Here is an 11692-nt window from a genome sequence, read left to right on the forward strand (position 1 = left end):
AAACAGACTGCACCCCTGATTCCACGTTCTGACCTGTGGTGGTGGTGTGGTGGAAATAAATTATACGACTCCTGCCGAAATTCGGCGGAACTATGTGCTTTGGTCTCACTGCTCTTACCAGTGTCTGTTTTTCCATCTACAGTGGAGGAGATACAATTGGCTGCGCAGAAATCCAGTATGTTGGCGGGCCCCTCGCGACGGCGTCGATCGGCATGGAGAGAGGGTGATCCAACATACATTGATGCGATTGGCATCCCCCGGGGCGTACCAGATGAGTATAAGTTGGCTAATCAGGTCGCAGCAGGTTGGGAGTCTATTTTTCTTTTAAGTACCCCAAAACACAAATGTGATAAATTACCTGCATTACAATGTCCAAAACCTTGGAAATTATACTGAACAGGGATATGTGGCGATAAAGGAACAACTGGCAGCCACTAGTCTGATGGCGTTCCAGGATCGTACAGCGGTTGAAATGCTTCTTGAAGGAGCAGGGAGCGTATGCAATGTTTGAAAATGTTGCACTCAACAACACGTCCCCCACTGGGTCCCACACCAGGGCCAACGATGGCCTGCAGACCCTAAACCGCAATATGAAGAAGCATTCTGGAGTCGGAGAATCTGCCTGGGAGAGCTGGTGGCATAAGTCTTTTGGAAAGTATAAGAATTTGGCCCAATCTGTTGCATTTTCCGTAGCCCTTTTTGCTACGATTTTGACATTATGTGGGTGTTGTATTATTTCCTGCTTAAGATCTTTGATAAGCCGACTTATAACCACTGCGATTGCCCCTACAAATTCTAAATTACATGAATTATATCCTCTGCTGATCAAACGTACTGAGGGGAGCAGTGAATTTCAGGAGCATGGTAATTCCGAGGATGAATTGGGCGAAAATGATTTTGTTTTCTGCTTTTCAGACCAGCCGTGCCAGTGAGCGGGTAAAACTAAAGCCAACAGAAACGGACATTTCCTCCCCATTTTTATTTTTGCCATAAAATGCCGAAAGGAAGTTTTATTAAGGAGACCCTGTGCAAATTTATAATATAGGGGGAATGTTGGAGTAATAATTATTATAAATGTGTTTGCAATGCTTATTTAGGAATATAAAGCCTTATTATAAACATGCTTACAATATTAATCAATATATTTGCTTATTAGGAATAGTAATGCTCATCCTAAATGTGTAACAATATTAAACAATATATATATATATGTGTTGATCGCTGTGCTTTTATGTTAGAGTTATTGGCATTAATAAAAGCCATTTTAATGCATCTCTTGCTAAAGTAAGGACTGTGGTTCACATCAAGAGGACAGGGAATGGCCTTGGGCATGGAGAGGTCTCACAACAAGTGCTCTTGGGAACTGCGAACTGTTTTCGGCTTCGGAAGATGGTCTCACAACAAGCGCTCTTGGGAACCATGGACTGTTTTGGGAAGCACCTCTTCACTGAAGGGTTCGCATCGAAACTCTCTTGGGAAGATTCGACAGGACCTACAATTGTTTTGATAACTGTACAAAATTGTTGTGAGACTCTACGAATGTTTAGACTTCTGTGGGGCATGGCGTTAAAATCTTATGAATAAATTAGCGAAGCGGACTTCGAGTTGTTAGAATAATCTTGACCGGACGAGCGGGTGGATGTATTCTCTCTTGCAAGAATTAAATGGAGATGTGACTACAGATGCCTTTTTTATTGAAAGCTGAATTTGGAAATACCTAAGGATAAACCTAACACCTGGGCATACTAGTCTCTACCAGGTAAAGAGACAGAGCATGAGTCTATAAAACTGAGGGCAGTTCGGGGTGTCCTGTACTGTGGTCCGGAAAAGTACAAATATAACTCCGACAGTATATCAGGCTAGGGTATACATTTGTTACGTGTGTAGTTCCGATAATAAAAGGCGGAAAAGAAAGATAACTAACTGATAACTGAGTGCACGCGAACTCCCTTCAAAATGGGCAGCTCGAATATCAAAGCGGCTAGGGATGACGATCTGAAACAGTGTCTGCCGTGTAAAGATTGGAAATTTGTAGCAAATCAAAGCGCTACAAGGGTTAAACACCTAAATTTATGGATAAACAAATATGGGTTTGCTGGCCAGCTTAAATATGCATGAAATATTAAAACCTGCAGGATAAAATACGCACCAAGCATAGAAGTAATCTATATATAATATGTGAAGGGAGATACAAGCGAGGCGGCTTGTTCCACAGAAAGAAGGGTGATAAAACGGGTCCGTTGTGTGAAAAAATAAAAAATAAAAGATAGCGCGGCCTCCTCGGCTGACGGGGAGAGAATAGGAATGTTAGCCAAGAGGTTGGAAAAAACAAATGAGGTTAAACAGAAATCGGGTTTTCAAAAATGCTATGTGCTGGGTTTGTGGAAAATTGGGGCATATATCGCGTGATTGCCTGGACAAAAAGGTCTCTAAAAACAAGGCAGGCCTGCTCAAAATGATTTGAATGAGGATTTTGAACATGAGAATGTTGAGCTAAATTTAATGGAATCACTGGCATTTGATTTGGTTAAACCAGAGATCACATTCTTTGTGAATGGAATTCAATTGGATTTTTGGGTGATACTGAAAGTTGTAAAACGGCAATTAAAATGGTTATTTCCAAGTGCTAGGCATACTTTGTTAATAGTAACTAAATGTACTGTCAATGTACTGGAATGAAATGGCTTATTGTGGCTTATCCTGGTTTCGTTCCCGTCTGCTAGCGGGAATATTTTGGTTAAAAGAAATGCAAAACGGCCAATTAAATGTTTAGCGGGGTTGCCAAAACTGCGTTTTTGTCATACTCTAAACTTGCCAAATAATGCGTCGACTGCGGGGGAAGCGCTCTGTTTTGGTGCGGCTGATTTGACGGTGTTAGACATTCAGTATAGTATGCGCGCGGACCGCACAATCGACTAAAATTTTTGGGGGACCCCTTCCGTGAACAATAATTGGCCTTGGGGGTGCTGAAGCAAACTTGAGGGCAGAAATGGGTTTTGCTATGCTTGCAGCATATTGTGATTATGGGGTCTTGGCAAAATATTGTGATATAGTTGGATATCGGGAGAGGAATTAATTTAGTCTTCTCTAAAAAGCGTTGTAATTGAGCACAGGAGGCGAAACATTGTGCGCAGAAAGAAAAAGAGGTCGCTTAGGAATGTCAACATTGATAAGCTGCTTCGCAGCATTCGTAAAGGTCACAGTTAGTGGCTAAGGGCGCGCTTCCGTTAAACACTTCATAATAAAAGCAGCAGGGTTTCCGCAATGACCTTCGCACTTATTCTTTGGATTTAATCAGAAATGTCTTTCAAGGTGATAGAAAATCTGTTTGGCAAAAATTGATTTGGTAAAAGCTTTGGAATTGGGAATAATGCTATTATTATTATTTTATTTTTTGTTTTGTGAAGTTCAAAGGGCTCTTAATTGAAGAGAGCTAGTTTTGGAGGATAAAACGATATTATTACTGTTTTTGAATGGTTGGATTGTTCAAAATACTTTAATATAGGAGATTGGCTGGTTACAAAAAAATGAATGGATTTTTTTTACAATATTATGGCATATTGGTGACGATTTGTGGGTCCTTTATTAAACATTGAAAATTGTAATTAGGAAATGCCTAGTAAAAGGTTGATTTCTCTAATTTAATTATTGTAGATTTTTTGTGGTAACAGAGAGCTATAGGAAATAGCTCTTATCTGAAGTAAACATAGTATGGGGTGATTTGCAAATTATGTCTTAGGTATTAAGAGTTATTTGGTTGTTAAAGAGATCAGACATGAAATTAACAATGCAGAAATCGCATGAGAAAATTCATGGCATTCGTCCAATTTATTAGGTAAATTGAAATTGGCTGGGGTAGATAAGAAAATGGATTTAGGATTCCCTAGAAGAAACATGGAGCGTCTTTAAGTGCACAAAAGACATTCCCTGTTTGGCCTGAAGGGGGAAATATGCTTTGGTATAGGTCATATTGATGACTATTGGGATGTTACTATCTATTGCTTTAGGGCAGGGGTGTCCAAACTATTCCACAAAGGGCCGCAGTGGGTGCGGGTTTTCATTCCAACCCATCAAGATTACACCTTTTCACCAATCGGGTGTCCTACAAGTGCAATCAGTGGATTGCAGTCAGGTGCTTCTTGTTTTCTTCAGAAATCTCATTGGTCAAAATGTCTGTGCTGGATCGGTTGGAACAAAAACCTGCACCCACAGCGGCCCTCGAGGACCGGTTTGGCCATCCCTGCTTTAGGGGCATACAAATTGAGAATTTAGCCAAAACTTACTGCATTGCAATTATGGGGTTAATACACCTAAATGCTACGGTGATAACGATTGGCAATAACAAGCTTAGATAAAGGGGAATATCTACAACAAATTCTGGTGGGGCCTTTCATGGTGTGAAACGAGTGATGAAATAATGTCTATGTTTAAAAAATAACATCTCCAAATTATAAAATATCAACCTTTGAGAAATGCTTTAAGTAGATGGGGTGACTAGAATGGGCAAAATTCGATAGCATTGAAAGGGGGTGTAACTTAATGCAGAATATGGAGGTAAAGTTTTACAAACAGTTAAAATACTTAAAGGGTGTGTGTGTGTGTGTGTTTCAATGTGTAACAACTTTTCCGTTATTGCATTATTGGCGAATAGATAGTTAATCACAGCCACTCGCATGGCAGTCCACATGCTGACTGACTGGGGTCAGGGGCGGTGGCAATTGAACAAATTTCGATTTTTAGATATGTGGCACGTGAATCTAATACATTAATTACCTAGTTTCTTCAGGCATCAACCTTGCGGTTCGAGGATCTACTAATGCGGGGTGGATCCAGACCTTCCAGAGTGTGGAGTATTCCTGGTGTCCTCAAAAAATTCGTAGGTTTTCTCCGGGTACTCCAGTTTTACTCCAACAAACCAAAATTATGGATGATTGGGGGAGCACTAAATTCCTTGATTATGAGTGCGAGCGTGGATGAGTGTCTGTCTTTTGTGTTTTAATTGGCTAGCCACCAAGATATATCAATATTCTAATATCAAGGTGGAAGATTTCTGAAATCGCTGATAAGCCTTTCGAGGGTGGCGGTGGCAGAGTAGGACAGAAACAAAAAGAAAAGCATTTCGCCAAATGATTTTTTTTTTATTTCTGCAATGGGAAATTTTGGTAACCTGGGGGACTAAACAAAAACAAAAGACTTATCTAGGAGGGCTGCCATTTTGAGTCATGGTAAATTCCATGCCTCAAAAAAGGGGGAGGTTATGGATTCAATCTATATGCGGAATATATGGCCAAAACACGGGCGATTCCCTCTTATGTCAAGCTACAAAAGCTACATATCCATTTCAAAGGATACATATGGATTTTATAGAGAATATGTGTGGTACTCAACAGTCCTAAAACAGATTGGGGAAACCTTGTTGCAGAAACTGGTCTAGATTGGCAAGCTTGGATAACACGCATGCGAAGAACCATCAGGCCTAATAAAATTAACCCATACGGTGGGGGCATTACAAATCATTATTCAGACTGACAAATTAACTTGTGGATCCTTGTCTGACGTTTTTCCTAAGTCTATGGACGGTAAGAAAATCGTCAGAGATGGAAACACCCGGATCCGCCATAGTAAAATTAAAATCTGAGATGACCAGAGAATTCATTTCCGCAACAGGGAGTTCCCAAACGGGAGGCGGTAAGAAATAATTGGTTATTGTTGATGGAAAATGCAGCTATTATAAATCAAACCTGTATAACATGTAGGGGGCCGACCTCTCTTAAGAGTAGTACCCGCGCAAATTACCCCTGATTGTGTAAAGGAGAAGATGTAAGCCAAAGTGTGAGAATTGAAATAATGTATACCCTGTTCCAAGAGCAAAGGACAAATCTAACTTTTCAACACATGTTGTGTTTGATCATTTTACCTGCTTCAACCTTACAGGGCATGGTCTGAAGCTGGGGACGTGGTGTGCCCACGTCCTAAAACCGACTACACCCTGGTACCACGTTCTGACCTATGATGGTGGTGGGGTGGAAATAAATTATACGACTCCTGCTGAAACGTGGCAGGACTTTGTGCCTTGGGGTCACTGCTTTTACCAGTGTCTGTTTTTCCATCTACAGTGAAGGAGATACAATTGGCTGAAATCCAGTATGATGGTGGGTCCCTCCCGACGGCGTCGATCGGTATGGAGAGAGGGAGATCCAACATACATTGATGCGATTGGCATCCCCGGGGCGTACCAGATGAGTATAAGTTGGCTAATCAGGTCGCAGCAGGTTGGGAGTCTATTTTTCTTTTAAGTACCCCAAAACAAAAATGTGATAAATTACCTGCATTACAATGTCCAAAACCTTGGAAATTATACTGAACAGGGATTTGTGGCGATAAAGGAACAACTGGCAGCCACTAGTCTGATGGCGTTCCAGGATCGTGCAGCGGTTGAAATGCTTCTTGAAGGAGCAGGGGGCGTATGCAATGTTTGAAAATGTTGCACTCAACAACACGTCCCCCACTGGGTCCCACACCAGCGCCAACGATGGCCTGCAGACCCTAAACCGCAATATGAAAAAGCATCCTGGAGTAGAATTATCCGCTTGACAGATAGGTTGGATAAGGCCTTCGTACATACAAAGATTTGGCCTAATCTGTTGCATTTTCCGTAGACATTTTTGCTACGATTTTGACATTATGTGGGTCTTGTGTTATTCCCTGCTTAAGATCATTGGCCGACTTATAACCACTGCGATTGCCCCTACGAATTCTAAATTGCATGAATTATATCATCTGCTGATGAAACGTACTGAGAGGAGCAGTGAATTCCAGAAGCAGTGAATTCCAGAAGCATGGTAATTCCGAGAAAGAATTGGGCGAAAATGATTTTGTTTTTTTGCTTTTCAGACCAGCCGAACGAGTAGAGCCTAAGCGGGTAAAATTAAAGCAGCCAACGGAGATATCCCTCTCATCTTGCCATAAAATGAATAACAAACATATAATAAAAAGGAGGGAAATGTTGGATTTATTATGGGATGTTTCTATTTGTTTTGTAAGCATTTTTAATACGTAATAAGGCTATAAATTAATTCATGATAATATTATAGATGTATGCATTTAATTACTTTTGTATAAGAGTGTCTTTAATTTGAGACTGGGGCAAACTCGAGGTCACCCTGCTGGCTCCAGCTTGTTGACATAACACCTCACCCTCCAAGGACTGTTTACTGGGAGATAGACCTCGCAACCCAGACACCCAGATGCAAGTTCGCAATGATCTACAAAGGACTCATAAATTGTTTTGTCTGGGACGCCGGCAGTTTACCTTATAAAGAAATTATTATGCTTATACTGCAAATTCTTACGCAAGTGTTTTGGTTTCAATCTAATAATGGCAATTGTTTTGAATCAGATTACATTGAAATGTTTTCCGTTTGTCGCGACTAAATACGATGAAAAATATACTACACGTCAGAATGCTTGGGAACGAAGCGGCGTTACGACTATCCTCCTTGCAAGTTGTAACCATAAATGTGAAAGATGTCTTCCAATTTTAATTAAATATTACTAATAATTATTTACTGGTATTAATCATTATTCCAACAGTTAAATTCATCCAACTTTTTTATTTTATTTTTTGTAAATGGCCATAAGTGGGGTACATTTACAATGTTTCTTTTTTTGAGGCTGTAAATAGTCTGCTTGCCAATTGTGATGATGTTAGTTGACTAATTTATTTCATATTTCACAGCAAATTAGGGTTTGATGGCAAATTTATAAAAAAAATAAAGACATCTGTCTTTCTGCTGGTTTTATTGTTTACTTTTCATAAGGGTGAGTTGTCTTGTCTTTATTGACAACAGAACAACAAAATTATTTGTTTATACTTAAAATACCTATGCCATATTCTCTTTTCTTATAAAGTAAGTTAACATAGTTAATGTCATATTTGAATAAGCAGAAAATGTATTTAATTACTTATTCACAGAAGTTTGAAGTTTCAAAGTCATCGTTATAATTATCGCTAGACAGATTTTTTTTATTTTTTAATCATGATGACAGTTTTTGTCATATCGCCCAGCTCTTATTGAAATATATCCAGTGAGGAGAACTGAGTCTGTTTTTCTTGAGCAGGATTTTTTTTGACCAAACTACTGATGTATATAGGAGGTAATAAAACTGTTGGACACAAGGGAACACAAACACCCCGTTTACAGATTAACCAAATGGAGGAAGCAAGGCGCTCCCTTATCTTCTAAGAAGAATGCACGTCTGGGGAGCCGAGGTCCCCCACAACAGGCAAAAGTTAATGGACTACTAACCAATCAGAGAAAGGCAATTCTTTGTTTTCAACTTGTATTATAATGCTTACAAGACAGAGTTTTGGTCATATTATTACATCTGTGGTAAGGCTGAGATGGTAATGGACTGCCCCCAGTGCACTCTTTGTGACTCCTGTCAAGTTAATAAATTGATTGGCTTGGAACAAGTGGCTTTTACTGGAGTTCTTATCAGGAAATAAACACGCACGGAACCTTGAGAAATAAAGAGACAACAGGTGATTTAAAATGCAGGATTCCTAAAGTATTCACAAAATACAAAATTGTATGTCGCTGTATGACTGATCGTTTGACTTTCTGGGTGCATTTCTTGCCAGCCCGCTAGTTGAATATTGATCAAAGGCCTGACGTTAATGACAACAGGATGCAGGTGTGAAAGGGGTCTGGGGGCAAGAAAAGCAACATATAATGTAGGTATGCATTTTGGAAAACAATATCAATTTGACCACCAAAAATGGCACCTTCAAAGAGACATGCTTACGATGCACAGTTAAAGCTTGAAGCTACCTGCTACGTGCAGGAACATGGAAATTGAGCTGCAGTGGGGGCACCTCAACAATGTCCGCACGTGTGAAGGAAGCTGGAAAATCAGCTTCAACAAGTAAAAAAAAGACACTGCTGAGTTTCCGCGGATGTAATGTGAACGGTTTATGAGCAATCAGTGTCCGATGGCAAACATAGTTACAAAGACTGGCAGGCAGGGTTAGGCAAGTTATGCAACGAGTTGTGAATGGATTGTGGATGAATGGGCGAAAGCAGGGGTGGGCAAACTATCCGCAGTGGGCGCGGGTTTTCATCCCAACCCATAAAGAGGACACTTTTTCACTAATCTAGTGTCCTACAAGTGCAATCAGTGGATTGCAGTCAGGTGCTTCTTGTTTTCTGCAGAAATCTAATTGGTCAAAGCATCTGTGCTGGATCGGTTGGAACAAAAACCTGCAACCACAGCGGCCCTCGAGGACCAGTTTGCCCACCCCTGGGCTAAAGTGTCGGCTCGCACTGAAGTCTGAGAATTTGCCAAAGCCGCATCACTTCTACAGAACCCCACAGCGACAACTCTTGACTCTTACAGTGAGAAACTGGAAGTGTGAAGTCATTTTTTATGTGAAAGAGTTAAAGAAAAACTAAACCACTGATTTTAACATGGTTTGAGGAAAAGGGCACAAAAACACTTCTTTTAATTTGTTCTTTGAAAAAGCCCTAAACAAGAAAATTAATATTTTTTCCTCAGTTTTGGGGTTCTAAAGCAAACATTTTCATTTAAAAAAAGACATTTAGGTAAAATAGAATTTAAAAAAAAACTTGATAAAAGGGTCTCTTGAACTTCTAGTCGATCATTCCATCATACTTTTTGATATTTTACGTATGAGATGGGGATGATTACAGTGGTACCTCGTCATACGACCGCTCGTCATACAAAATGCTCGTCTTACGGGGGAAATTTCGATCGAATAATTCGCCCGTGATGCGGTCAAAATTTCGTGATGCGACCAAGCCAGGTTGCCATGGCATTTTTTTTGCATATCTTTCGTGTATAACAATATTTACGAGCACCGGATGAACTATTCAGACCAGGAAACGCACAACGCGCATGCGCGGGGAAAAGAGGGCTTTCTGGGTAATGAAGTACACTCGTGCTCGCAACAGCATCCCCGGTAGCAACTATATCATAGGCGCCGTTCGAGGGGATGCGAACACAGATGCTACAAGCTAAAAGGACCCGCTAGCCAGCGCCCCCGAAGCTCCCATGAGCAGCGGTGCGATCGCTGATAAGACTGCTGCTCGTTGGCAAGTGGTCGTGCGTTCTCCGATTGTGAGGACATTTGTGTGCATCATTTTCGGAATATTTTGAAGGGAATAGTACGACAGCAAACAGCCCATCAATAGCGAACGTGAGGGTGGAGTGTTTGTTCTGTTTACGAGTGCGTCGTGTGGAAAAAAAATGAAGCCCCCTGCCGCTTTTGTGCCCCTCTCCCCTCGGCGAAATCCGCACAATTTTAGTTAGATTAAACACTTTATTTCTATTAAACCACTACTTATGTGTTACTTTGTTAATAGATGGGGAATTAGAAGAAATAAAACATTTTTCCAATCCAATATCCTGTTTTTGGTGTTTTTTCAGAGGGCTGGAACGAATTATTTTTTTTTTTTTCCATTCATTTCAATGGGAAACGTCCGCTCGAGTTACGAGAACCTCGTCATACGATCTCAGTCTCGGAACGGATTACGCTCGTATGTCGAGGTACCAACCACTGTATTTGATTGATCGATGGAATAATAATTCCCCCCCCCCCAATCAATCAATTCCTCTCTTCTATGTGGAGGCTGTATTTATGTGTGGATTTCTGTTACCTATCTGTTTGGCAGCAAAAAGAAGTTTCTTCAACTCTTGATGAACAGCATGGTGATCCACATTGTCCTGATGCTCAGTGCAAAAGTGGCAAATCTTCTGCCATGTAAGCCCTTCTCTTGTGAATAGTTCCTGCTTCTTCAAACGTTTGGTCTTACAACAAACACCAGGAAAAAAAAGACAGAATTAAATTCCCGATTTTTTTTAATAGATGTTGAAACACTGAAGTAGCACTTTCCAAAACGTCCAATAATGTCATTTCTTGATGTGTTTCTAAATGCTTTACATATGTTTAAAGATATGTGCTAAATTGTACATAAAAATATTGACAACAGTAAAGCAATGAACCCATTCTTAATCATAGTTTCGCAGTCACAAGTTGAGAAAGAGGTATCTGGTCTCAAAAGCTCCAAAGCAAAAGATGTGTTTAATATGGGTGCAACATTTCTGAAAAACCATAAAGAATATCTCATAACTCCCTGAACCACTATTATAAACAAATCCGTAAACGAGTCTCTTCCCTGAACCCTGGAAAATAACTACAGACCCAAAAGCATCCTTCCAGCCGTCTCAAAATTCTAGGAAAAAATAGTAGCGGTGCAAATTGTGGATCACATTAACAGCAGTCCTTACACCCCGAGTAGGTTGCAATTTGGCTTTAGAAAACATCATTCTACTAAAACGGCGGTTTGATTCTTTCTAGAAAACATAAAATCAAAAATAGATGAAGGCAGGGTCATTAGTGCGATCTTCATTGATCTCAAAAAGGCATTTGACACCATCAACCACCAGATACAGCTGACTAAAGTCTAATTTTAATTCCTCACCAAGCACGCTAAATTGGATTGAATCATACTTATCTGTAAGATCACAGTGCATCAGTATATAAAACACAAAATCTACTTCGCGGAATAACAGTCTTGGTGTCAGGATTATTAGTTTTACATTATTATATATTTGCTTGCAGTGAAAAATGCTTTGCCTTACTATTATTATTAGTTTTACATTATATATT

At 40.1% G+C, this 11692-nt stretch overlaps 1 protein-coding gene across 6 annotated transcripts in view; it reads right to left on the bottom strand.

Annotated features, from left to right (window-relative positions):
• ascc3 (activating signal cointegrator 1 complex subunit 3) overlaps nt 1-11692 on the bottom strand; it is a 228603-nt gene that overhangs the window by 214858 nt on the left and 2053 nt on the right. For all 6 annotated transcript variants that reach the window (XR_013300078.1, XR_013300079.1, XM_077599236.1 and 3 more), the window contains exon 2: nt 10680-10830. Coding sequence is in view for 4 of the 6 variants with exons in the window: in XM_077599236.1 (XP_077455362.1) it covers nt 10680-10830 (151 nt within the window). In the remaining 2 variants the exon portion in view is untranslated. The remainder of the gene's footprint in view (nt 1-10679; nt 10831-11692) is intronic.

This window comes from Stigmatopora argus, chromosome 4 (genome assembly GCF_051989625.1).
Source record: "Stigmatopora argus isolate UIUO_Sarg chromosome 4, RoL_Sarg_1.0, whole genome shotgun sequence".
NCBI lineage: Eukaryota > Metazoa > Chordata > Actinopteri > Syngnathiformes > Syngnathidae > Stigmatopora > Stigmatopora argus.